Source organism: Canis aureus, chromosome 19 (genome assembly GCF_053574225.1).
Source record: "Canis aureus isolate CA01 chromosome 19, VMU_Caureus_v.1.0, whole genome shotgun sequence".
Taxonomy (NCBI): domain Eukaryota; kingdom Metazoa; phylum Chordata; class Mammalia; order Carnivora; family Canidae; genus Canis; species Canis aureus.
The window spans coordinates 54,140,147-54,167,325 of record NC_135629.1 but is presented as its reverse complement, the minus strand read 5'-3'; the positions used below and the strand labels follow the sequence as shown (position 1 = coordinate 54,167,325).

The 27,179-nt window shown below is 56.5% G+C and overlaps 3 protein-coding genes and 1 long non-coding RNA gene across 15 annotated transcripts in view; 1 reads left to right on the top strand and 3 right to left on the bottom strand.

Moving 5' to 3' along the window:
* The window catches only part of HNRNPM (heterogeneous nuclear ribonucleoprotein M), a 276,948-nt gene that overhangs the window by 65,944 nt on the left and 183,825 nt on the right, over positions 1-27,179 (bottom strand). The window lies entirely within an intron of this gene.
* Positions 738-11,957, bottom strand: RAB11B (RAB11B, member RAS oncogene family). Its single transcript, XM_077860177.1, has 5 exons — positions 11,799-11,957; positions 5,271-5,466; positions 4,364-4,557; positions 3,939-4,019; positions 738-3,324 (listed from the first exon to the last, which is right to left on the bottom strand). The coding sequence occupies exons 1-5, from the start codon at positions 11,836-11,838 to the stop codon at positions 3,179-3,181; spliced, it is 657 nt and encodes a 218-aa protein (XP_077716303.1). The 5' UTR covers positions 11,839-11,957; the 3' UTR covers positions 738-3,178.
* LOC144290698 (uncharacterized) lies at positions 9,963-20,732 on the top strand. 2 transcript variants are annotated; one of them, XR_013358267.1, is made up of 5 exons: positions 9,963-10,382; positions 10,735-12,247; positions 12,549-12,721; positions 17,902-18,156; positions 19,371-20,732. It is a non-coding gene; the product is annotated as an uncharacterized LOC144290698 (long non-coding RNA). The 2 variants fall into 2 exon arrangements; XR_013358266.1 differs by lacking the exon at positions 19,371-20,732 and adding an exon at positions 19,040-19,251 and having other exon boundaries at positions 9,968-10,382.
* ANGPTL4 (angiopoietin like 4) lies at positions 19,814-25,785 on the bottom strand. The gene is made up of 7 exons (XM_077860176.1): positions 25,302-25,785; positions 25,022-25,132; positions 24,767-24,884; positions 22,421-22,534; positions 21,978-22,073; positions 21,613-21,894; positions 19,814-20,743 (listed from the first exon to the last, which is right to left on the bottom strand). Exons 1-7 carry the CDS (start codon positions 25,632-25,634, stop codon positions 20,562-20,564), a joined length of 1,236 nt encoding a protein of 411 aa, XP_077716302.1. The 5' UTR covers positions 25,635-25,785; the 3' UTR covers positions 19,814-20,561.

Here is a 27,179-nt window from a genome sequence, read left to right as displayed (position 1 = left end):
AACATTTAGGGGGGGAAGATGTCTAGGATTTGCACACAGGAAGAGAATGGGGTGAAACCAGATTGGCTGAAGTCGGGTGGTGGGCATATGGGAATTCATTAGACTATGCTCTCCACTTTTTCTTTTTTTTAAGATTTTATTTATGCATGAGAGACACACAGAGAGAGGCAGAGACATAGGCAGAGGGAGAAGCAGGCTCCCTGTGGGGAGCCCATTGCAGGACAGGATCCCAGGACCCTGGGAACATGCTCTGAGCCTAAGGCAGATGCTCAAGCACTGAGCCACCCAACCATTCCTCTCCACTGTTAAATAACATAATTGTTTTTTTTAATTTATGATAGTCACACACAGAGAGAGAGAGAGGCGCAGAGACATAGGCAGAGGGAGAAGCAGGCTCCATGCACCGGGAGCCTGATGTGGGACTAGATCCCGGGTCTCCAGGATCGCGCCCTGGGCCAAAGGCAGGCTCTAAACCGCTGAGCCACCCAGGGATCCCAATAACATAATTTATTTAGGTTAACACAGTGCCTCGAAAAATTAATCACAGAATTACCATATGACCCAGCAATTCCATTTCTGGCTATCTACCCAAAAGAATTGAAAGCTGGGACCTGCTCACATATCATACACCCGTGTTCACAGCAGTGTTATCCACAATGGCCAACGAGTGGAAGCAACCCAAGTGTCCATCGATGGATGAATGGATAAACAAGAAGTGGGATATCCATACAATGGACTATTATTCAGCCTTTTATTAGGAAATTCTAACACCTGCTACAACATGGATGAACCTTGGAAGACATTATACTAAGTAAAATAAGCCAGTCACAAAAGAACAAATACCGTATGATTCCATTTACAGGAAGTCCCTAGGAGGAGTCAAATTCACAGACAGGAAGCAGACGGTGGGAGCCAGGGGCTGGGGAGTCAGCGTTTCATGGGGACAGGGTCTCGGTTGTGCAAGATGAAGGGTTCTGGAGGCGGATGGTGGGGATGGCTGCTTAATGCTGAATGTACTTAATGCCCCTGAGCTGTGCACTGGAAAATAGTCAAGACGGCCAATCTGATGTGTATTTTACCATTAAAAAAAAAAAAAGGCTTAAGAGCAGTGCCTGGCACTGAGTGAACATGCTGGGATTAATTCACTGAAATCAGAGTAACCGAAATAGCAACACTGGACTGTGACCCCCGAGGGGAGTGTTGTCAGTCTTGTTCCCTGGTATGAGCCTTGGACCTGACCAGTCCACAGAGGCTCAGATTTGATCCTTGGGCTACCCAAAACCCTCCAGGGTGCCTCATTACTTCACTCGGCCTGCCTGAGGATGCTGCCCACCCTCTGCCCTCCCCACGCCCACCAGCCCAAATCCAGATTCAGCAACCCCAGGGTCTGGGCAAATGGCTCCTGGAGTGTATGTGGCCCCACCAGATCCCCTGCTATCCTGTTGCTGGCCTTGGCTCGGGGTGCTCCCTGGCCTGGAGCACACACCCAGGCTCACTCCAACTCCCCTACAGGAACAGCCCCCTGTGCCTCAGGGCTCTTCTGGAAGGGCTGTCTGGGTTTGCCCAGCTCTCCAGGCAGGGCAGCCAAAGCCTGAAGTTGGGAGAAAGCAGACCCCTGTCTCTGGTGAGTCTTCTAGGGGTCAAGGGCGTAAGTGGCTTCAGTCAGAGGGTAGAGCATTTGGAACAGCTGCAGGCACTCAGGTGAGAGGGGACACAGTGGGTCACACGGTCAGTGCAGGGATGGGATTGTGGGGATAGCGACATTCCCTCCATAGTAGGAAATGGCTCTGCCCACATGGACCAGGGGAGAAGCTGGACCCTGGGGAGAGGCAGAGGAACTCCAGGCCACCTGCCTCCCCTCTGTCACCAGCATCCTTCCACTGGGCCCTTCCCAAAGGTCAGTCCAGGATGGGGAGAGCAGGGGTGGCGCTGGCACCACCACCATCCCCTGGATGAGCCCCTGGAGGCAGCTGTGGGCAGCAGATGGAAGTGAGGACAGTCCAACCCCAGGGCCAGGAATGGGGAGCAGTGGGCTGGGAAGAAGCTGAATACATCCCCCAGCCACAGGGGCAGCTTGGAGAGGATACCCCCCACCACCACCAGGCCAAGGGCCCTGTGGTCAGCTCGTGGGCCTCTGCACTGTCCTGGGTGGCACTTGGGCCTGGTCTTCCAGCTCCCTGTGGCAGCGGGACATACACCGCGAGGAGCCCCGGCCCCAGGCGTGGCCTCCTGGCAGAGAAAAATGAAGACAAAGGCGCAGTGGCAGGTTTCTGTACAGGAAGTCGGATTATACATTTTAGTAACGGGCGGAAGAAATGAGGCATCGGGGCAACAGTGCAGGGGCCACAGGGAGAATAAGAGATCGAGAGCTGGGGTTTGGCGTCAATCTTACAAAGTGTATAAAGAATCTGTGTTTCTCTACAATAACAAAAAAACCAAAGGCTACAAGAGCGGTTGTATATACAAAACACGGAGATATTGCTTCACTTGCAAACAGGTTCCTGACCAGACAGGAGACAAGACAGAGGGGAGCACAGGGAGGGAGGGCCGGAGAGCGCGCTGCGTGCAAAAGGAAGGGGAGGGGGGAGAGGGGTCTTCTCCCAGCATAAATCTACAGGCAGGAGCTGGAGTCGCGCACACACGGGAGGTCGAAGGCGTGTACCGGTGCTGGCTGTGCGTGGGGGAACGGGGGTGCCGAGAGCCAAGAGTGTCCACTGGCCCTGGCCCCCTGGCGCCTTGCTCTTCGAGCTAATGCTCAGAACGGGGTTCTGGGTGGGGATCGGGGGCCAGTTGTCGGGCCAACTGGCCGCAGAGGGAGGGAGGTGATCGCTCCCTGGAGTCTGCCGTGGAAAATTGGAGAAGCCTGCTCGGTGTGCCCATCCTCCTTGCCTCTGGCTGGCCCTGTCCGTCCTGCCTCCCCTCCCCGACCCGCCGCGATGCACACTGGGACCCAAGAAGAGCAGGTGCAGCAACCCGGGCTTCTAGCTTTCCTTGAGCAGGACAGCGGGTACCACTTGACTCCTGTTCTTCCCGGGCCCTGGCCAGCCATGCGGAGCTCGATGGGAGAGCAGGAGCCAGTCACAGAGGGACAGAGAGGGTGGGGCAAGGGAGCACAGAGAGGTGAGGGGCGGGCGGAGGACGAGGACGTGCACGCACGCTCGGACGAGGCGCGGGGCGGTCACAGGTTCTGGCAGCACTGCAGCTTGTTGGGTTTCTGTCCGTCGGTGGTGGGCGGCACGCTGATGTCCACCACGTTGTTGCCAGGGGACTCGTCATGGGCTGCGCGGTCTGCAATCTGCTTCTGTGACACAATGCGGTAGATCTCTGCAGGTGGGGGGAACATGGGGTGAGTGCGCTGCGTGCTCGCCCGCAATGACTGTCCCCCTGCCATCTGGACCGGCTGCCCTCCGGGGAGCAGCTCCAAGGCTGAACCCAAAACCCCTCTCAAAGGCCCTGACTGTGCCCCCCAACACGGCGGGGCAGGGGGAGACAAGCTCCCACCTGGTCACCCAATGCTGACTGTGTGCTCAGCAAGAACGGGACCCATGTCTGGTCACAGATGTACCCCCGGCCTGGCCTCTTGTCCTATATGATCAGAGGCCCCCTCCTCCCAGAATAAGCACCCAGGGGCCTCGGGGCCCAGTGTCCCCCTGGCTGACCGAGCTGGCTGCTCTCTGGTGGAGCCACGGCAGAGGGGCCTTGCAGAAGCTGGGTCGAAGGGGTCTCTACGTCCTGAGTGCCAGCAGGGCCAGGATCTGGCCTGATCCCTAAAGCACGCCACATCTGTCCTGTGTCCAGACAGACTTGCAGGTTTAAAGACTAAAGCTTCTCCGGCTGTGCTCTGGAGCATGCAGTCAGAATGGCTGGTGCCCTTCCCAGGCCACCCCCACGATGGGCATATTGGGGTTACTATGGCCCCAGCCAGGCCCTGTGACCACCTGTGAGGATGTTCTTGAAAGCTTCCTCTACGTTGGTGGAATCCAAGGCTGAGGTCTCAATGAAAGACAAGTTGTTCTTTTCTGGAACAAAAAGAATATGGCCCAGGTGAGCAGTGGTGGAGCAGGGGGGCGCTGCCCTGCATCCTCTCAGCGACCCTGCTTGCCTGCCTGCTTGCCTGGCCCATGAAATGAATGGTTGGGGCCAAAGGGATAGGATCGAGATGACCACACCTCAAGAAGGGGTAGCTGGTACCAAGGCCATGGCCAAGAGAGAGAAGATGCCAGGGGCCTGGGGGGCAGGGCAGCTGCCCGCCTTCCAGATGTTTCTCTGACGCCTCAGTCACCATCTCGCTTTGGGGAATGTGGCCCCGGGGAGGCCCGGGCAGGCCCCCTGGCCACACCTGCTCCAGCCCAGCTTGACTCACCGGCAAAGGCACGGGCCTCGTCAGTGGGCACGGCCCGTAGGTGGCGAAGGTCACTCTTGTTGCCCACCAGCATGATGACGATGTTGCTGTCGGCGTGGTCCCGCAGCTCCTTCAGCCAGCGCTCCACGTTCTCATAGGTCAGGTGCTTGGCGATGTCATACACGAGCAGTGCGCCCACTGCACCGCGGTAGTACCTGTGGGGGCAGGGCGTGAGCCGGCTGCCAGGGCCCCCCACGACCCCCTAGCCTGGGCTCCGTGGGCAGCAGCCCCTAAGCCCCCACACACAGAGCAGGAGGCACAGGGCCTGCTCAAGGGGTGGCCACTGCGGCCTCGAGGGAGACAGGTGTGTCCTGAGGTTCTGGCTCTGCTCCCCAGGTTCAGCTCAGGAATACGGAGCCAGAGGAAGAAGTCTGGGACCTGGGGTCAGAAGACACTCATAAAAAGGAAGAAGGAGAGAGCCACTGCTGGGCACAACCTCTGATGCCCACCGTGGCTTGGCCAGCCTGACCACCAAGGAGACAGACGGCCACATGTCTACCCCGAAGGATTAGGGACATGAGAAGGTGACCAGGCTTTGTTGGAGGGAGTCCCAAGGACACAACTGGCTGAGGACTGCAGAGAGGTGACCCTCACCGTGTGGCCAGCATCCAGAGAAATCAGAGCCTCAGGGGACTCCAGGGGTCAGAGGGAGCAAAGGACATGGCTACCCTAGGGTCACAGTGTGGCCAACACTGGGTATTGGTTGCCCCAACGGTCCCACAGTTCCTGGAGGTCCTGTCCCACCACCCTGGGCTGCCCGCTGTGCAGAGGTGTGCTCTCCCCTTCTCCCGCCCAACTCCTACCCATCCTTCAAGGCCCACCAGCCCACCGCCGTGGCTGCCTGCATCTCCCCAGCCCCGGCACTCACGCAGAGGTGATGGCACGGTAGCGCTCCTGCCCGGCGGTGTCCCAGATCTGCGCCTTGATGGTCTTGCCGTCCACCTGGATGCTGCGGGTGGCGAATTCCACGCCGATGGTGCTCTTGCTCTCCAGGTTGAACTCGTTGCGGGTGAAGCGTGATAGCAGGTTGCTCTTCCCCACGCCCGAGTCCCCAATGAGCACCACTTTGGGGGGGCAGGAGGGACATAGGTGAGACTCTGCAGGCCAGCTTCCCCGAGCCAAGGCCCAGACACCACCCATGTGCACCTGCAGGACTGTCGGGGCACCCTGGGTGCTGCACAAACTTGAAAGTCAATGTCAGAGCAGTCAGAGCCATCCTGGAGCCCAAGGCACCACGTTCCCTGGTGCAGAAGCAAACAGGGGCTCAGGACTTCTGCAAACACAGCCACTGTGGGTGGCGTAACACCCCAGCTGTCTCCAGTCCTTTGGAGCAGGGCTGCCCCCACTGCGAGGGCTGGACCCAGACATCTCAGCAGGTATGTCTTAACCTCTCTGGGCTGCCTTTTCTGCAAGAGGGGGACTCAAGGAGAAATGGCAGGATCAGAACTCCACAAGCACCTAGCATGCTAAGACAGGCCGGGGAGCGGTTATGACCAGTGTTCTTCCAGCTTCTTACCAGAAGGGTCGGTCTCCAGAGCTCTAACAGGAAATGAGGAGTCTCGCCCCCACGCCCACCCTCACGGGGAGCTGCTATAAGCAATCCCACATGCAGCCGTGGCACAGTCGGAGCTGGCTCATGCGGAACAGGAATGTGCCCTCTAGACGCGGCCATGAAGGCACAGAGCCTGCCACCCTGACGCCCCCAGAGCCAGCCCTTCCTGCAGAGACATCCGAGCACGAGTCCTGAGCACAGCAGAGCAGGCCCCTCCAGCCTCTCCCGGTATTCTTCTAACAAGGTTCCTGCCCCAGCCAGAGAAGCATTGCCCCAAGGGGCCAAGGCTCCCCAGGCTCTGGGGCAGGGCCACGTGAGACGCTTCAGGAGAAGTGTGAGCCCAAGAGGCTGTCCTTGGACCCAAGACACACTGCGTCTCATGTGTGTGTACGCACGGTGTGTGGGCCGCGCTGGCACCCCCGGGTGATGTGCAACGCAGAAGAAACAACACTCGCAGGTCGGTCCAGACACGCCAGAGAGAAACCACATGGATCCCCCACATGTGGATCTTGGGCTCTGGCACCCAGGGTGGGTCTGTCCAATGGGAAGACGTGGGGGCCGAAGACGTGGTCACCCACAGCACCAGTAAAAAGCTCTTCCTCGAATGGATATGTGCGTGCCCCAATTCCCACGGCCTCTGACCGCCTTCGCCGCCCCCACCCTGGTCCACACCAGCCGCGGGGCCGTGTCCTTGCGGTTACTCCCAGCCAACCAGCAGGCTGTTTTCCTGGAGGCCACCAGAGGGCGGCCCTGGGCACCCCAGCCGGTCCCACCGCTGCTCCGCCCACAGCCCTCCCAGAGGGCGAAGTGCAAATCCACCCGCAGGCCCCAGCCGGGCCCTCCCCACGCTCCCCCTCGCCCCTCCTCGTCCCCCCCCCCTCACTCTGCTGCGGCCACTGGGCCTCCTCGCCAGGCCTAGGAGATACCCAGGGCGCCTGCGGTTCGCTGGGCCCGTTCTCCCCGGGCACCCGCCCGGTGCCTGCCCTCCTCCCCGCCGTGGGCTCCCTAGCCCGCCCCCACGCCAGCCTTGACTTCTTTGTTTTCTGGCCATCCCGCCACGAGGGCGAGGGGCTCAGGCAATCGGATTCCCTGCGCCGGCCCCGGGGCCTGGTGCAGTAACCCGCACACAGGAAGCATCCGATCAACGTCTGCTGGAAGAACAAATGCCAAAGTGGCTGGGGCAGCCTCCCAGGCCCACCTGCCTTCACACGGGGTAGCCGCCCGGTTACCCTCCTCAGGTGACCGGGGAGGAGGGGGCAGGCGAGGCGACCCCCAGGCCCCCGCACCCTCTCTGGGCTGGCTGCCTTACAGCCTAGAAGGCTGAGAACGAGAAGAACGTCTAAGGAGCCTGTCCCAAGAAAGCCCTCGATGGGCACCGTGCCACGTGAGTCGCAGGTGACCTTTATGGGTTAGAAAGCAGGCGAATCCCAAGCACAAGGCACTGTGGGCCGGTGCCTATTTACAGGCTCGCTCCGACCTCCTAGCCATGCTCACCAGACACTGGCTTGCCCAGGGCCACCTGGCTGGAAAGTTGTCCATCAGGATTTGAACCCATGCCTTCTGCGTCCAGGGCTGAACTCAGGGATCTGGGTGCAGCCTCCTCCTTTCCCACCATCTGGGGCACCCTGGCCCTGAGTAGCTGGCAAACTCCTGCTCATCCTTCAAAACCCCTCAAGTCAGGCCTCTCTGCTCTCCTCAAACCACCATGTGGCCCGGCCTCTGTGACCTGCGATAACAAGGCGTGTTCTCTGGTGACACCAGGTGAGCAATGGAAGACTGCGAGCTGACCTCAGAGAAAGGTGGAAAGAGGTGATGGACATGGGTCTGTGGCCCTCAACCATGCTGTGGGGCCCACCACCCACACCCCTAACGCCTCACCTCCTTCCCACGGGGCCAGGGGAACCTGGCCAGGGCTGGAGAGGTTTGCTCACAATTCTTACACCCTCAGGAACAGAGCAGGAAGTGAGCCAAGGGTCCCTTCTGGGCCCTGTCCTGTGGCCCCTCCAGCCCCTCCTGCCCTTCCCAGCCTCTAGCCTCGGGCAGCATCAACTCTGCCCTGGCCTAGCCAACAATCTCCTCAGCACCTCGGGCCAGGCCCAGCCCTGAAGGCTTTGTGGCTGCCTTCTCTGGGCCACCCCAGGAGCAAATGCTTGTACAGTTGGGGACACTCAGCCCAGAGTGCCCAAGTTGCTGACCCTGCGTAACCCAGTGAGAAAGTGGAGGCCAGAGCAAGATGAGAGCCACCAGCCACTGCCCAGATGAACGGCAGGAAGGCCAGGCTGCTTGGACCCTCCCGGCACACGGCGCCCGACGCAGAGAGGTGGCCAGTGGGGCAGCGGCCAGGCTGGCCCCCCGTGCGGGCTAGGAATGAGAACAGCATTGTCCAAGGCACAAGTGACCCGTTGTCTTGGGGAAATAAAGGGCCCTTGAGGACACAGCCCGTAGAATTTCCACAGAAGTTGGTGGCCTCACTGGCTGGGAAACGGCCCCAATGGACATGCCACTTGGCTGGCAGAGAAGGCGAATGCAGTTGGCAAAAACGAAGAGCTGGCACCTCTTGTAGCCCTGGGTCCTCTGACCTGCCCATGACAGTGTGGAACCCCTGGGCCCCGCACTCTGACACCCAAGTGGGCTGAGTGGCCATCTGGGTGGGGGGGCTGGCTTCCCTACCCCAGGCAGAGCAGGACCCTGTTTCTCCTCCAGGAAGCCAAGCCCTGACCACCCCAGGCCCCAGGGACCGGCACTTGAATGGAGCAGGGGACAGAGAGACGCCCAGTGCTGGGGCACAGGCAAGGCCACCATTTGCCAGTGGAGGAAGATGCTGTGCTCAGGTCCTTACCAGTGGGTCTGGTGGGGGCCCGGTGCAGGCTGGAGAGCCAGGAGGGTGAGCACTGGGGCTGGCCTGCTTCCTGGGGGCTGGCTGCTACTCTCGCCTCGCCCCCTTTCCCAAAAGGACAGTGGCACTGGGGAGGAAGGACAAAGCCCAGTGGACAAGGCCCTGGGTGACCACAGCAGCTCCCCGCTCCAACCCACATCCTCGTAGGCAGGATGAGTGGCTGGGGGAGCTCTCGGGAGTCCTTGGTGTCCCTTTGGACACAGCTGCTCCCACTGTGGATCCTGCAGCCTGGGCCACACCAGAGGTCAGGGGTGCCCCCAGGGGCTGATCTGTAGGCTGGGGAAATGGCCCATGGCTGACAGGATAAAATGTTCGCAGGAGGAACGTGAGGATCTATAATTAGGTACAAATAAACAACCTTTCTCCTGGGAGAGGCGGGGGAATGTGCAGGCAGGAACACAAACAGCATGTGGGGAAAGCACCCCGGGGAGATCTGTTGGCCTTGGTCTCAGAGGTCAGGGGAGCCAACGTGTGATGTGGCTGCCAAAATAACCAAGGCAGTGGCAGGAGAGCTAAAAGGAGGGCAGTCCGTGTCCCAAGGGAGAAGTGCCAAGGGAAGGCCACGGGGGTTCTCAGGAGGGTCTGGGGGACAGATCACGCCTCTATCTAACCCTGTCTACCAGTGGCAGGTGATGTGTCCCTAGTGGCTTGCCTACCTGCTGGCTTCTTTCCTTCTTTATGTGCCAGACCCACAGAGTTTCCTTTTCCTGTTTTAGTAAAAAACTGAGGGGATTTCAAGAGAAATATGCACAGATAGCACAGAGACCGCCAACAAGACATACGTGTAAACAGGAGGTCTCAGATGACGGCAGTCTGGGAAACACGGCCCTTGCGGGCTCGACTTTCACTCCTAACCCTGCCTGAGAAGGTCAGCAGGACACCTGCTGACTGAGAAAAGGAGGCTAGTGGGGGAGGGCAGCAGGGCAGGCAGCTCCTAACCCCCCCCCCCCACTGTGCCAGTTGCTGCCACTGAAGCCAGATCTGTGCTTCCAGGAAGTGGACTCTGGAGATGAGTCCCAGGAAGCACACAGCCGCTCCATTGCCCCTGACCCAGTAACTGTACTTCTGGGAACATACTTCAAGGAAATAACACAAAGGGCAAAAAGATGACTAGTGTTGGGTTATTTATAACAGGAGGCGGCTGAAAATAACAAGGGGGAAATGGCCATAGAAAGCTGGAGGTGACTACTGGGGGAAATGCCTCTGGCCCTGGCAGTCCACATTCAGGGGGGTACCCAACCGGGACCTGGGGAATGGCCACCTCTGGCCCCAGCTGCAGCAGGATGGAGTCCTGGCCACTTGTGGCCAGTCCCCAAAGCCCGGGCAGAGCTTCCCCTGGCTCTCATGTGATACCCCAGAGTGCTGTGGGCATCAGGGCCCTGGCCTGATACCTGCTGACCACACAGCTTCACCTGCCAGTGACATATGAGCCTGCATGCAGCTCCCCAGGCCCATGATGCTGCGTGACAACTCTGGGCCTCTGCGTAGACACTCCGCCAGCCCAGAAGCCTTTCACCACATGGACATCCCAGGTAGGGAGCGCGCCACCCCACTCTCCACATCCCCAAGGCCCCCAGGCTTCCAGCCCCAGCATGCGGGAGGACACCACAGACACGATGGTCACTGATGGACATGGACTGCGCTCCCAGGGACAGTCAGGTTTCCCCAGTGAAGGGACGGTGCCAACAGCTGGTGTGAGAGCAGACCCTCACACTGCAGGCAGCAGGGAAAAGGTGCCTCAAGCGGGCCTAGGGTTAGCTCTCATGGGCAACCACTGTCAGTCAGGGAGCCCAGAACAGACCGCCCGGGACCTGGCCAAAGCCCAGGTTGGCACAGGAGGCACTGTGAGGTCAGTGACTTTTTTTTTCTTTTTTTTTTTTTTAGATTTTATTTTGAAGTAATCTCTACACGCAAACTGGGGCTTGAACTTGCAACCCAGAGATCAAGAATTGCATGCTCTGCAGACTGAACCGGCCGGGCGCCCCCAAAGCCTGTGACTCAAGTCAGGCCACAACCCCAGCGATGGGAGGAGTCTCCCCAGCTCCAGCCGCAGGATGAGGGAGCTGGGCCAGCAGCAGTTGCCTGACCTGCCACAGCCGCACTGGAGGTTCCTAGAGCCCTCTGTCCCTTGGGCAGGGACTATCCTGCAGCAGGTTGGCCGAAGCCCGGCCCATGGGGACGCAGGTGCGGGGGGAGGTGGTCTGCCAGGCTAAAGCCCACAGCTGACCTGGGTTCAAATCCTGCTCCAACATTTTTCAAATGTGCCCTGTCTCTCTGGGTCTCAGTTTCCGGATCCACAGAGAAAAGAAGGTGGCTATTATCTCCTGAGCCCAGCACACACACTCCTCCCCCCACGCCAGGCGCCCCTCCGCACAGTTCTGGGTCAGCCCCCAATCCAGGGTCCCCCCCATCACACATCTCAGCCCCTCGCGTCCTCTCGCTCTCCGGGCCCCGCCCCCAGGCGAGCTGCCACCAATCAGGACAGGCTCCTCCCACTCTGCGAGAGCCCCACCCCCGCGCGCCCAGTCCCAGCCCACTTCTTGGACACGCCCTCCGCCCCTTAGCCACGCCTCCTGAGGCCCCGCCCCCAGCACGGAGGCCGCTTGTTACCCAGCCCGGCCCGCCAAATGCTGGGGAGGCCCCGCCCCCCAGAGGCTCCGCCCCTAACGGCCTCTCCCACCGCTTGGGGCCCCACCCCCTCCGGGCCCCGGCCCCGCCTCGGCGCATCCAGGGCCCCCAGGCCTCCCTAGGCCGCCCGCTCCGCACGGCCGCGCACTCCAGCCCAAAGCTGGCCGAGCCCAAACTGCCCCGGCCTTCCCGGCTGCCTAACCGCCGGGCCCCAAGACTCGGGCTCCGGCCTGGGCCCAGCGGCCTGGAGCGCAGCCTCAGCCCGCCCGCCCGCTGCCTCGCCGCCATCCCCTCGCCCGTCTGTGTCCCACCGACCGCACCTTTGAATAGGTAGTCGTACTCGTCGTCCCGGGTCCCCATTGTCCTGGCGCTTCCGGCGGGATCGGCGACTCCGCAGCCCCACCACAAACACCCGACGGGGGCGGAGCCGGCGCCGCACAGAGCGGCGGCTGAATCACCAATCAGAGGCGGGTGGCGTAGCGACGGGCACCCAGGGCAGCCAATCACAGGCGGAAGCAGAGCCTCAGGGGTGGGCGCCGCCTGGGACCCACCCTCCTCGCCTTCGGTCTCCTGGAGAAAGGCGGAAGGAATGCGGACCTTTCTGAAGTGACGGCCGCTTCAGCCTATCAGAGGTGGACTCTGGAAGGCGGGGCGGAAGACTGCAAGAATGAAACAGATTGATGGCACGGGGAACCAATGAGAGGCTTGATTCAGGCGGTCCGGGAGTACCAGAGGACCTGTCCGGGAAGGGAAATGGGGCTACGTCCAGGTGATGTTACGCTATTTAACGTCCCGATGACGTCATAGGTCAATGGGCGCTGCTCTGCTTTCCCCCTTCGCCGCCTCCTCCCCTCACCCACATTAAAAGACCGTTTACAGGCCTTTGGGGGGGTTGGGTTTTCATCACTATATTTGAGTCATTAAGATACCCCTCTACCTCAATTTCCCCCGCTGCAGGATAGGAGAAACTAAACTTGATGAAATTTTTGGAGGCAAACTGGATTATCTCCCTAAAGACAAACCAAATCAACTTTCTGCTCTCTGTCATTGTCTTTTTTTTTTTTTTTAAGATTTTATTTATTCACGAGAGACACAGAGAGAGAGGCAGAGACACAGGGAGACGGAGAAGCAGGCTCCATGCAGGGAGCCCGACGCGGGACTCGATCCCGGGACTCCAGGATCACACCCTGGGCTGAAGGCAGGCACCAAACCACTGAGCCACCCAGGGATCCCCTGTCATTAAGTATTTAACAAATATTTATAAAGCCCTTCCTGCACGTCAGGCCTCTGCAGCACGATGCCCCCCTTCTCTATCCCCTTGCCCTGTTTTATCCCATCTCCCGCCCCGGAGGATTTATCACTACCTGACAGACTGTATGTTTGTGGGGGCACCTGCCTGGCTCACTTGGTGGAGCAAGAGACCCTTGACCTCCGGGCCGTGAGTTCTGGCCCCACTTGGGCCCAGAGCGTATTTAAAAAAAAAAAAAAAAAAAATGTGCTTCTTTCTTGACCCATTCATGTCTTTAGTGCCCTGCCAACAGAACACGAGACCCATGAAGGCAAGAAGGACACTGTCTGTCACTGCTGGTGCTGTGACCCCAGCGCTCAGCAACTATTTGATGGGTGATGAATAATGTAATCACTTTAACTATAATTGTAATTATTATAATTGCCTCGTGGACCTCACCCCTGTGTTTTCCAACAGGCATCCCAGACACTAATTTGGCCTCTTTTCCAGCATCCACTCCTCCTCCTGTGACTCCATGTCCCCCACACTACCCTCCACCTCTGTTCCCCCCACTGACCATCTCAGGGCCAGAGGTCATGGACTCCTCTCTCTTCAGCTTTTAGCCTCCTGCTTTTCCTGCCCTTCTTTCCTTCAGTTGTCTTGCTGTGTTCCTCCTCCATCCTACATTTCTGATCACTACTCACCCCCCATCCCCACCACCTCAATCCTGGCCCCATCATCATTCCCTGGACCTGAGCTGTTGTCTGTCCCCAGATCTCCCTGCCCTGCCCTCACCCCACACAGTATGCTCTTTCCATTGCGGTCAGTCTTTTTTTTTTTTTTTTTTTTTTAAATAAAGTAAGCTCTATGCCCAGCGGGGACTCAAACTCACCACCCCAAGATCCAGAGTCACACGCTCTACAAACTGAGAGGGTCAAGGGCCTCAATCAGAGGAGTCTTTTGTTTATTTATTTATTTATTTAAAAGATTTTATTTTATTCATGAGAGACACAGAGAGAGGCAGAGACACAGGCAGAGGGAGAAGTAGGCTCCATGCGGGGAGCCTATGTGGGACTCCATCCCAGGACCCCGGGATCATGACCTGAGCCGAAGGCAGATGCTCAATCACTGAGCCACGCAGGTGCCCCCAGAGGAGCCTTTAAAACATACGTCAGACCATCTTGCTCCCCTGTTTTAAATTCTTTCAGTTCTGGGGCACCTGGATAGCTCAGTCATTTGAGCGTCTGCCTCTAGCTCAGGTCATGATCCCAGGGTCCTGGGTTGGAGTCCCCCATTGGGCTCACTGCTCAGGGGGGAGTCTGTTTCTCCCTCTCCCTCTGCTGCTCCTCCTGCTTGTGTTCTCTGGCTCTCTCCATCTCTCTGTCAAATAAATAAATAAATAAATAAATAAATAAATAAATAAAATCTTAAAAAATAATACAAATCTTTCAGTTCTTCCTTTAGTAAATCTTTACTGAGCACCTGCTAAGTGCCAGGCAGTGTTCTAGGTGCTGGGGATCTAGCATTGAAGAAGACAAAGTCCCAGCCCTCATAGAGCTGGGAGTGTAATGGAGTGAGGCAGACAAGAAGCCAGTACACATTATGCACAAGATAGTTTCACAGTCGGAGGCGTGCAGTGAGGAAAGACTGGATCATGTGGTGGTGTTGCTCCTTAGCTAAGGACCCAGGGAAGGCATCCTGGGGGAGGTGGCATTTGCACTGTTTGGGGGAAGAGGAGGAGGTGCTGGGAACAGCATTTCTAGGGGGACACAACAGCAAGCAAGAGAGACTCCGATGAATTCTGTTCCGACAGCCAGGTGGCTGTGGTGGCTGGAGCATGGGGTCCAGGTGTCAAGAGATGGGATGATATGAAAAAGCGAGACTGGAAGCCAGACCAGAGTGGACCCTCCCAGGCCTTGTCAGCACACCCCTGGGTAGTTGGCTTGAAGCCCTTCCCATTCCTGCATACCTCCAGTTCCCTCTCCTGGCTTCCTGCCCAAATGCTGCAGCCAGGTGGGGCTATTAAATGGTTCCCTAGTGAACTTTACTTCCTGCCAAGGCTGCTAGACTTCTGCTTTCACTGTGCCCTCTTCCTGGAATGCCATCTCCCTCCCCCATCTTCTTTTTTTTTCCCTCCCCCATCTTCTTTGTAGAAGTTTCATCCTTCTTTAAAAACTGAGTCAAAAGCTATGTCTCTCTACCCTGAAGGCTTTTCTCCTGTCTGGGCCATGTTCTTCTGGCCCACACCCTCCCAGGATAGCTTATAGTGATATTAGTAATGATTATATATATATATAGTGTGTGTGTGTGTGTGTGTGCTATGAGCCAGACACTGTTTGGAGTGCTTTTCATTTACTGCTATGTGAAATCCTTACAGCACCAGAGAACAGAAAGGGGTGGGGTACCAGAGTGATCCCCCCTCCATTTTCCAGATGCAGGAACTGAGGCCATAGAGCTTTAATAGACTATCTCTAGTCAACCAGGAGAATGATAGGGCTGAAGAGCTCTGACTCGAGGTGGACGGGTCTGGAATCACATCCTGGCTCTTATTTGGTTCCCAGTCATCGTGATTATTCTCTGCATTGAGATGGAAGAGGTGGTGATGACAGGAGAAGGGACAGGGTTGGGGAGATAAGCTCTCTTGGCAGAGCTGGAGAATCAGGAGGGCATAGGTGAGGGAACCCCCTACCACCCCAACCTCTACAGATGGGACTTCCCGCCAGTTCCAGCCACAGTGGGCTCAATGGAGATTCTGCAAGCCCTCCTGGTACAAGACACCTCCAAACATGGAGCCTGGAGAAGGTCTGGCCTCCAGCTGAGAAGTTCATCACCCATACTCAGCCAGGACCCCAGGGAAATGACTGTGTCCCCAGCGCCAACCAGGAAGAGTCATGGGACAAGAAGAACACAGACTTCCCCAAGAGCACTTAGAAGGCATATTGGGAAGATAGGTTCTCCTATTTATTTTTATTTTTTAAAGATTTTTAAAATTTATTTATTCATGAGACACACACACACACAGAGGCAGAGACACAGGCGGAGGGAGAAGCAGGCTGCATGCAAGGAGCCCAATGTGGGACTCGATCCCGGGACTCCAGGATCACTGCCTGAGCCAAAGGCAGACACTCAACCACTGATCCACCCAGGTGTCCATCTCCTATTTTCTTAAGATTTTATTTATTTATTCATAAGTAGCATAGAGAGACAGAGACATAGGCAGAAGGAGAAGCAGGCTTCTCACAGGGAGCCCGATGTGGGACTCGATCCCCAGAACCCGGGATCATGCCCTGAGCCGAAGGCAGATGCTCAACCACTGAGCCACCCAGGCGTCCCAGGTTCTCCTATTAAAACAGCAGCTGGATGGGGGCGCTTAGGCACAGGCAGATGTTGTTTTTCCTAAACATGTGTCCTTGAGACAAGGCATCCCATTGTTCTAGCCACATGATATGAACGACAATTTTAGGCAGTGAATTAAAAAGCATTGAACCACATGCTGGGAAAGTCCAACCTTTTTCCTTTTAAAAAAAAAAAGATTTATACATTTATTTACTTGAGAGAGAGAGAGAGAGAAAGCACGTGAGCACACAGAGGGAGCGGGAGAAGCAGACTTCCCACTGAGCAGGGACCCTGATGTGGGGCTTGATCCCAGGATCCCAGAATCCCAGGATCATGACCTGAGCTGAAGGCAGGTGCTTAAGCAACTGAGCCACCCAGGTGCCCTCTTTTTCCCATTTTTGAAGTATTATCTATCAAGGAGAGAGGTTTACTCTTTCTTGCTCATACCTCTTGAACGTTTTCTATCCCTCATCTCCCTTTCTTAAAAAAAAAGATTATTTATTTATTTATTTGAGGGGGAGGGGCAGAGGGAGAGTCTTTTTATTATTTATTTTATTTTTTATATTTTTATTTATGCGAAACAGAGAGAGAGAGGTAGAGACACAGGCAGTGCAAGAAACAGGCTCCTTGTGGGGAGCCTGATGTGGGACTTGATCCCAGGACCCTGGGATCAGGCTCCAAGTCGAAGGCAGACGCCCAACCACTGAGCCACCCAGGCATCCCAGGGAGAGAGAGTCTTAAGCAGACTCCTCCACGCTGAGTGTGGAGGGCTCAATCTCACGACCCCAAGATTACCACCTGAGCTGAAACCAAGAGTCAGCTGCTTAACCAACTCCATCATCCAGGTGACCCCCCCATCTCCCTTTCTTTCATTTTTTTTTAATTTAGATTCCTTTATTTATTTTTTTATTGTGATAGTCACACACACACAGAGAGAGAGAGAGAGGCAGAGACATAGGCAGAGGGAGAAGCAGGCTCCATGCACCGGGAGCCCGATGTGGGATTCGATCCCGGGTCTCCAGGATCGCGCCCTGGGCCAAAGGCAGGCACTAAACTGCTGCGCCACCCAGGGATCCCTCTTTCATTTTTTAAAAAAGATTTAATTTATATATTCATGAGAGACACAGAGACACAGGCAGAGGGAGAAGCAGGCTCCATGCAGGGAGCCTGATGTGGAACTCGATCCCAGGACCCTGGGATCACGCCCTGGGCTGAAGGCAGATGCTCAACCGCTGAGCCCCACCCAGGCATCTGACCCATTTCCCTTTCTATACCGAGCTCTGACCCAGGCTGAGAGCCTTCAGAAGGCAACAAGATCTGGCTAGAATTTTTCTTGCCCATGTTTTATTGTGAAAAATTTAAAAACATTTAGAAAAATGAAAAGAATTGTACAGAGAATATCTAGATTGCACTATTAACATTTTGCTATATCACATATCCATCTCTACTCCACCCACCCATCATCTTAATTTTGGTGCTTCTCAAAGAAAGTTGAAAATTTGGAGGGATCAAATGTATAGCATGGTGATTATAGTTAGCACTTGAAAGTTGCTAAGAGAGTAGATATTAAATGTGCTCACCCCACAAAAGAAATAACTATGTAATGTGATGGAGGTGACAGCTAACCGGATGGAGGTAATCATTTCACAATATACACATGTATCAAATCAACACATTGAACATCATAAACTTAGTGTCATATGTCAGTTGCATCTCAATATACCTGGAGAAAAAATAAAAATAAAAGAAAGTTGAAGACATCAACTTTCTCTCTAAACACTTCGGCATGCATATCATTAGTTAGAGTTCAGTATTTATTTATGGCTCTTTTCGGTTTTGTTTTTATTTTTTCTTCCAAGGTGAAATTACAAACAACGAAATCCAAATCTTAAGTGTACATTCACAGAGACAGAGGCATATGGAGGAGTAACCCACTTCTCTCAAGGTTGAGAACTTCACCATCACTGGAGAAAACTGCCTCATGTGTCTTCTCAATCCTACCCATCTTTCCAGTATCAACCACTATTCATATTTTTCCCCCACTCAAAGTGATGGCCTCACTTTGGATCATCAATTAGAGGCCAACCTATCTGTAATGAGGAGGGGCTTTGAAGGTAAGTTTGGTAAGGGCAGGAATCTTTTTGTTCACTGGAGTATCTCAGGTACTTAGTACCAGAGTTTGACATGTAGTAGAAACACAATAAATATTAGCTGAATATATTTATATTTATATTTATATTTTCATATATTTATATATTTATGTATATGAAGCCAATTTTTAAAACAAAGGATAATTTATGCAGATGTGGTAAAAATGTGAAGAATTTACCCAAAATACTGCATTAATGTACACACTAGAGTTGTGCTGTCCATTATGGTGGTCATTACCCCTGTGGGGCTGTTGACTGGTTATATGGCCAGTCCCAACTGGGATGTGCCATAAGCATTAAAAAAACACTGGGTTCCAAAGACTTAATACAAGTGTGCCTGGGTGGCTCAGTTGGTTAGGAGTCTGCCTTGGGCTCAGGTCATGATCTCAGAGTCCTGGGATCAAGCACCATGTCAGGCTCCCTGCTCAGAGAAAGTCGGCTTCTCCCTCTGCTTCTGCCTCTCCCCCAGCTTGTGTGCACACTCTCTCTCAAATAAAATATTTTTTAAAAAATGGACTTAGGGGCAGCCTGGGTGGCTCAGCAGTTTAGTGCTGCCTTCAGCCCAGGGCGTGATCCTGGAGACCCAGGATCGAGTCCCACGTCGGGCTCCCTGCATGGAGCCTGCTTCTTCCTCTGCCTGTGTCTCTACCTCTCTTTCTCTCTGTCTCTCATGAATAAATAAATAAAATCTTTTAAAACATTAAAAAAGGATTTAGTACAAAAAAAAGCAATGTCAACTATATCATTAATCTCATTAATGACCCGTATATCACTCACATGGTGAAATGGTAATATTTTGGTTATATTGGACTTAATAAAAAATACTTTTTTTTTTTCTTTTTTAAAGAGAGAGAGAGCATGTGAGTAGGGGGAGCTGGAGTGGAAGTAGGGGCATAAGGAGAGGAAAAGAGAGAATCTCAAGCAGGCTCCAGGCTCGGCATGGAGCCAACATGGGGCTCAATCCCTCAACCCAGAGATCATGGCCTGAGCCCAAACCAAGAGCCGGTTGCTCAACTGAGCCACCGAGGTGCCCCAATAAAAATATATTTCTAAAATTCATCTCATCTGTTTCTTTTTACTTTTTTTTTTTTTTTTTTTGAGAGGGCTGGGTGGAGGGGCAGAGGGAGAGAAAGAAAATCTTTTCTTTTTTTTTTTAAGATTTTATTTATTTATTTCAGAGAAAGAAAGCACACATACAGAGGGAGAAGGAGAAGCAGACTTCCCATTGAGCAGGAAGCCCGATGCGGGGTTGGATCCCATGACCCAGGGATCATGACCTGAGCCAAAGGCAGATGCTTAACTAATTGAGCCACCCACTGAGAGAAAAAGAGAGAGAGAGAAGAGAGAGAACCTTAAGCAAGCTCTATGCCCAGCTTTGCCCACGTTGGGGCTTGATCTCACGACCCTGAGATCATGACCTGAGCTGAAATTAAGAGTTGGATGCTTAACCAACTAAGCCACCCAGGCATTCCCCCTTTTTACTTTTTTTTAAACTTTGTGCGTGTGTGTGTTTTTCCCTTTTCATTTAATGTGACTATTAGAAAAAAAAAATTAAACGTGTGACTCACATTATATTTCTATCAGATGGCCGGATGCTAAAAAGTTCACTGTGATTCATGTATGTCAGTAATCAAGAAGGGGCTTTTATTCTCTCCACGAGTTTCCAGAAGGATTAAGTATTTCAGTTTTTGAATATAAAACCTGACACACACATTGTGAAACAACAAACGAAGGGAGGAAATTAAAACCTGTTGTCGGGTGGTAGGACGAGCCAGTGTCGTCCTCAAAGGATCTGGGAGCCTTCACCCTCCACCCTGGGAACGTATTTCTGTGGACTTTGAAACTGCCCACTTTTTAAAACAAACTGAAGAATAAAACAGAACAAAATGTTCTGAGGTTGCTTTTATTACAAGAATTCTGCGAGCTCCACCCGGACACCGCTGGCGCCGGCTCATCCCACAGCACCCACACACAAGGACACTGTGAGGGCGCTGGGGGCCCGCAGGGGCCCACGGGAGCCCTGGTCCCCCAGCCAGTCAATGTGACTGAATCCTCCATCGAGGGCTGGCCTGGCTGCCCCCAAATGGTCCCTCTACGTCCGACTCCTCAGGCAGGCAAGGAATAGGTCTCAAAGCCCCTCGGTCTCACGCTTCCAGGGCCTGCAACCCTGCAGCTCCGTCCTCAGAGGGTATCACCTGCAGCCCCCCACCCGGAAAGGGGGCAACTCCAGTCATGAGCTGCTTCTCTGTCCACGAGGCTCCAGAGGGCCCCTGTCTTGAGCCCCTGCCTGGGCAGGGAGTGGCCACATGCCGGGCCAGAGTCAGAGTCACTGTCCTCCAGGAGCCTGGCACCAGGCCCCAGTGAGGAAGCTAGGAGGCTGCCTCAGTTGCTGTGGGCTGGATCAGCATCGTGGTGGCCTGCAGTGGGTAGTAGCGGCCCCGCCAGGTCTTCCAGAAGATGCCCTTCTTACGCTGCTGCCGCTGGTGTGGAATGGAACGGAAGTACTGGCCGTTGAGGTTGGAATGGCCACAGGTGCCAAACCACCAGCCACCTGGGGTCCAAGAAAACAGAAGTTGGTCAGATGGGGGTCCTTGTGCATCTGCTGGGGCTGGGATGGAGATGAGGCCAGGTGTAGGACTTCATAAATTTTGGAGGGGAAGATATTTCTAATGATTGTCACACTGGGTCCTGAGGAACCCCAGGTGGTGACAAAGGAGTCTTGGGGGCATTGGGCCCCCCTTTCCAGTCCTGTGACTGTGGCAAGTTACTTCTCTGTACTTGGTACATGGTTAATGTTTTTTAAAGACTTTCTGTGATCATCATCCAGTTTATATTAGACTGAATCTTACAAAATTACTAGCTTTCCATCATTTCTTGACCCACCAAAAGCAGTTTCATGCATTTCACTCTACAGGGCCTGGACTCTGTCTCCGATTTCATTTGAACAAGACAGGGTTTATCTTGGTGGCTTTGCCACAGGCCACAGCCACAATCCCACAAATGTCATCTCAAAATAGTGTTATAGAGTGGGAACTGTGGTTACACCCAGTTTTTTAAAAAGATTTTATTTATTTATTCATGAGAGACACAGAGAGAGAGTCAGCGACACAGGCAGAGGGAGAAGCAGGCTTCCTTAGGGGAGCCCAATGTGGGACTCGATCTCAGGACCCTGGGACCATGCCCTGAGCTGAAGGCAGATGCTCAACTGCTGAGTCACCCAGGTACCCCCTATACCCATTTTAAAGATGGGCAAACTGAAGGTGGGAGAGGGTAAGTCAGTTGCCTAAAGGCACCCAGCAAGTCAGCAGAGAATAGACGGGATTTGGTGTTGAAGGCAGGTCAGGGGCACAGAAAGGCGGGGAAGGGGAGGTCTTGCCCTTGGGGTGCAAGGTAGGACAGGAAGGGACAGAGCTTGCTCACCAGAGAGGCTCTTGGCACAGTTCTTGTCACCACGCAAGTCGTGGTCCTGATCCCAAGTGGAGAAGGGCAGGGAAAGGCCACTGGGCGCCACAGTGGTGGCCCCCAGTTCATTGGCCACAGGCGCCGTGAGCTGCAGGCTGTAGGCCGTGTCCTCACCACCCAGATGGACGGGGAACTGCAGGGACTCCGCATTGCCCTCCCAGTCCTGAAGCTGCACAGCCAGGCGGCTGCCGCGGTCTCCCAGGATGCGGTGCACCTTCTCCAGGCCCAGCCAGAACTCACCTACAGGGGAGAGGCCGGCAGTGAGACAGAGCTGTGGCCCTCACCCCCACCTCCGGGGCTCTGGCCCCACTAGAGACACCCACCGTGCGGGTCTCCAAAGCCAGCCTTGTAGGCTTCCCAGGGCTGATTAAAGTCCACGGAGCCATCCTGGCGTCTCTGAATGACAGTCCAGCCTCCATCTGCCCAGAGAGGTGCAACGTCATCAGGAGGACCCTGCTTGCAGGGGACCCTGACCCAAATCCGGAACTGCCTCTAAACCCAGAGAGGGCAATGTTCCCCTCATTCATCCCAGCAGACCAGAGGAAGGTGGTCCAAGGTGGGCTGACCATTGGGCCAAGGGGCTCAGCCTAGATCATTGTCCCAAGGACCCCACAGGGCAGGAGGGAGGGGGCAGCAGCAATCTAGAGAGCTTCTCTGGGCCCGCTGAACCTGGCTCAACCATGGGTTGTGGTATAGGAGCTGCATCTGATAGACAACAAGGCCCATGACACGAAGCAGGGCACCCCAGGGGGCCAGTGCGTCCTACCTGCGGTCATCTTGCAGTTAACCAGGAAGGGCGGGGACCCCTGAGGCTGGATCTGGAACAGTCCACTTTGCCTCTCTCCTTCTTCAAACAGCTCTTGGCAGTCCCTGGGCAGCCCTGAAGGGCAGGCAGAGAGAGGGGCAAGGGGATTGAGGCAGGAGGATTCTCAGGAAACAGGCATGTTAGGGGCTGGGCAGTGGGTGACAGCGATATAAGGGGACAATCCTGGGTTCACCACCTGGACGGCTCACGTGCCAGCCACCATCCTCCCACACTGCACTGCCACCTCTGGCCACACGGCCTTCCTGGCACCACACAACCTCCTGCCACAGGGATTTTGCACGTGCCAGCCACTCTGCTGGGGACCCTCTTCTCTCAGGCCTTTCCTGCCTCATTCTAAAGATCCAAGCTTCCAGAAGAGATACCTTTCCCGACTCCCAAAGAGGAGCATCAAGAAGTTTGTGTGCTCCCAACCCTGGAGTCATCATCTGGTGGTCTCTCCTCCACTGAATAAGGATTCCCTGGGCCCAGGGACAGAGTGGCTTTGCCCACAGTCTGGTGTTTCACCGGTTTAACCAGCGCCCAGGCTGATCCTAGCCCACAGCAGGTGTTTAGTAGCCTGGAGGAGTGAGTGAGAAGCTGGGCCAGAGTGGGGAACAGAGGGGAGCCCAGCACAAGTGGCTCTGCTTTGTCAGGTGGGGCTTGCAGGGACAGAGGCCGCACCTGGGCCCCCAGGTCTGGGAAGCGTTGGTGCAGGACAGAGGATCCAAGGAGGAGGAAAGGGGGTGCGTGGGGGGGGGGGAGGGCCCGGGGCGTGTCCAAAGGCTGGGGAAACCCCGCCCCCAGCCCAGCCCAGCCGGGGAAAGTAGGGGAAAGGTCGCCCGGGGGAGGGGAAGTCCACGCTGGGGGGAGGGGGGCGGACCCAGAGTGACTGGAGACCTCTTCCGGCCCCTGGAGCAGCTCCCCTTTCCCCTACTTTCCTCCCTTCCAATCCCCACGGCACCGGGCCAAACCACCAATGTGGCTTCCATTAACACCAGCTGTTTGTCTCTCCAGCTCTGACCCTTCTCCTACTTGGCAGGGCTGAGCCCCGGGTCTGGGAGTCCCCAAACCCACGCACCCCCCCCACCCCCACATCCCCGACCCAGACCCGCGCCTGCCGGTCTGATCCCAGGGAGGAGGTTTGGGAGGGTGTACTGGACCCTTACTGGCCTGGGAATGGGGAGGAGGGGAGGGAGTTGGAGGGAGGGGAAGGGAGGAGGAGCCCTCAAGACTAAAGGGCTGACAGCCAGCAACCAGCCCCAGGGTGTGAAAGGGGGGAAATCCGAACTTTCACCCAGTTGGTTGCACGCAGCCACTGATGCCAGGCTGGGGTGTGATGGGGTAGGAGGACCGTGAGGAAGCCAACCGGGTCTGGAGCCCAGAAGTTAGGGTGGGGGCAGAGGCACCAGGAGCTGGGAGCCTGTGCCAGACCCAGAGCTGGGGTAGGAGATTTGGGGCAATCTGGAAGGCATAATAAAGGACCCACAACTAATGATGGTGCCAGAGGCCCATTCTTTGCAGGAAGGGGAGAATGGGAAGGAGGGTGATCAGGGACTTTGGGACCAAGAGAGGGGTAAGGGACTTGGATTTGTAAGAGATTCAACAGTGAGTGGTGTGTCTGGCCAGGGAGACGGGGGGTTCCCTGCCCTCGCCCCCCTCCTAGATCTACACTCCAAGAGACCATGGGGCAGCCAAGCTCAGAACCCTCCACTCCTTGGGGCGCCTTGGTGGCTCAGTGGTTGAGCATCTGCCTTCGGCTCAGGGTGTGATCCCGGGGTCTTGGGATCAAATTCCGCATCAGGCTCCCCCCAGGGAACCTGCTTCTCCCTCTCCCTCTGCCTCTGCCCCTCTGTGTCACTCGTGAGTTCAATCAGAACTCCAGGATCCCTAGCTAGCACCCTCCTGCGCTAGCACCCTCTTGCCCACTGCTGCGCCCTCAGAGATGGTTCCAACCTTCAGGAAGGCATCCTTGAGCGGTAACACCCCCTTTCCCACACCCCTGCAGCTCAGTTGGACCCTCTTTCCCCAAACCCTGCCCCAGTTAGTGGCTGGCAAGGCATTGAGGGAAGCCACTGGCTTGCCAGGAAGGAGGAGGTGGTGGCCCAGCTGGTCAGGGGCAGGGATGAGCTGGGATGTCCCCCCTTCAGCCCCTTGCCAGAGTCAAGTGAGCCCATGGAAACCCAGAGCCAGGCCCTCTCTTCTTCCCAATAAGATGGACCAGACCAGGAGGGGGACAGAAATGGCAAGTGCATGTGTGGTGGCCGGGACAGAGGATTGCCAAGGGACAGCCGAGGACTGGACACTCACGGTGCAGGCGGCTGATGTTGTGAGCAGGGCCCACGAGCTGTGCCATCTTGGGGAGCCTCTTCTTCCTGGCAGCCTTCGCCATCCCGTGGCCCAGATGCATGGGGCCCAGGAGGCCCACCTGGACAGGACAGAAGGAGGATACCAGGTCTGGGCTGGCGCTCGCTGCGCAACCTGACTGGTTCTCAGTCCACACCCACAGGGCGAGCTTCCACCTCCCGCCCCAGCTGCGGGGGTGGGGGGGGTGGCATCAGGTACCTGGCTCTGCAGCTTCTGTATTTTCAACTGCTGCTTCTCCAGGTGCCGCTGCTGCTGGGCCACCTTGTGGAAGAGTTGCTCGATCCTGCTGTTCTGGGTCTTGAGCTGAGTCTGGGAGAGCGCAGACGGCGGCGGCCGTGAGGTCCGGGCCTCCCGCGCCCAGCCTCTCGGTTCATCCACCTGTCCGGCCTTCCAGCTCCCCCTCCCGGGGCACCCCGGGGGCATCCCCCCCCCCCCGCCCGTCCACACTGTTTAAGACCCGGAGGGGAGCGCCAAGTACCTGCAGGCTGCGGAGAGCCTCGGGGGCAGCCTCGCCGCGGGGGCCCAGGCCCTCGGGGGCGCGCGGAGGCGCGGCGGAGCCCCCAGGCTCCTTGCAGGCTGCCCCGCAGGCGCCCAGACGCCGCTCCAGGGCGCCCAGCTGCCCCTGGGTGCGCTCCACGTGCTCGCGCAGCCCGTGGCCGAGCTGCAGGAGCCCGTGCGCCAGCACGTTCACCTCGTCCCAGGACGCGAAGCGCTGCGGCTCGGGGGGCGTCGGGCTGCCCCGCGCGCTCAGGAAGCCGGCGGCGGCGGCGTACAGCACCAGGGCTGCGGGGGCGCTCGGCGCTCGGCGCATCCTTCCCGGGGGCCGGGGCGCGGGCACTCGGGGGGCGCGGGGGCTCGAGACTCGAGGGCCGGAGACGCGGGGCGCCCTGGCGGAGACCCACTCGCGCGCAGAAGCCACCGGGGAGCCTCGGATCGCAGCCTCCAGCCCTCTGGGCTTCGCTTGGCCCCGCGACGTCCCCTTTTATAAGGCGGCGGGAGTGCTGGGGTGGGGCGTGCGGCCGGGGGAGGGGTTCCGTGAGCCCGAGGCGGGGTGGTTGAGGAGCCGGGGGCACGCCCCGGAGTGCAAGGCTCTGGCTCCTCCCGCCCGTGTCTGGAGCGCCTTCTCCGCCGGCCGTGGGAGACGTGGCTCCCCGCGACCCCCTCCCGAGCCCTGGAATCCCAAACCCCCACGCCGCGCCCGCCGCGCTCGGCGGGGACTGACGCTGCTGGCGGTACCCCTGACCCCCCCCCCAAGTCAAAAGCCGGGGAGAGGGCGGGGAGATACAAGTTAAGAAAGAGCCCTGGTGCGCTGAGTTCTGCGAGGCCGGGCGGGGAGCCCGGGACACCTCAAATCCCCGCCTCCGGAGACTTCCCGGAGAGCAAGTGGCCCAAGACCAGGCTGGACCCTAGGGAGACGTCTCTGGGCTCTCACGCTCCTTCCCGCTCAAGGATCCGTCACTGCAGATGTGTTTGTGGGATCCTCGAACGTCTCTCATCCCACGTCCCACAACTCGGTGCCCTAGGGGTGGCCCAGGGTCTTTCCCGTTCGGGCACCCCCCGCAAGGTGCTCCCCCCCCCAGGGCGCCCCCTCGACCCCAGGGTCTGCAGTGTCATCGATCTCTGCTTGTGTCAAAGTAGACACCTTGGAACAGGAAGGAAGAGGTGATACATGGAAAGAGGAGGTCTCCTCCATTCATTCATTCATTCATTCATTCATTCATTCATTCATTCAACAAACAGTCCTCTGTTCTCGTTAGTAATTCCCAGTGGAGAGAGCCCAACACTGAGTCTGGGGTAGGGACAAAAGAAGGAACTAAGTGAGGCTGTGGGGCTGGACCATGTTCATTTCAAGAGTCTAAGCATTCTTCGAACTTTTTTTTTTTAAAGATTTATTTATTTTGAGACAGAGAGAGCGCGCCTGCGCAGAGTGGGAGGAGGGGCAGAGGGAGAGAGTCTTCCAAGCACAACACAGGCCTCCATCCCACAACCCATGACATCATGACCCCAGCAGAAACCAAGAGCCAGTCCCTTAACCCAGCGAGCCACCCAGGCACCCCCTCATTCAACAAACTTTGACTAAAGTTCTCCCCCTCCTGCTCCACCAGCTCCCCAATACTCTCTGTCAGGAAATTGAGGCAAAGAAAATCCTGCGTGCCAGGAAGAACCCTGGGCAGCTTGGCTTGGAGCATGGGCCAGAAAAACATAGTTGACTCAGCAGGGCTCTGAGCCAGCTCAGCCTCTGGAATCTGAAACTGCATGCCCCGGGGCTGACGTGCAGGTCACCACTCCTACCCTCGGCCACCCGGGCCAGATGCCAGGATGGCTGATCCCGGCAGCAGTGACAGGCAGATGGGAA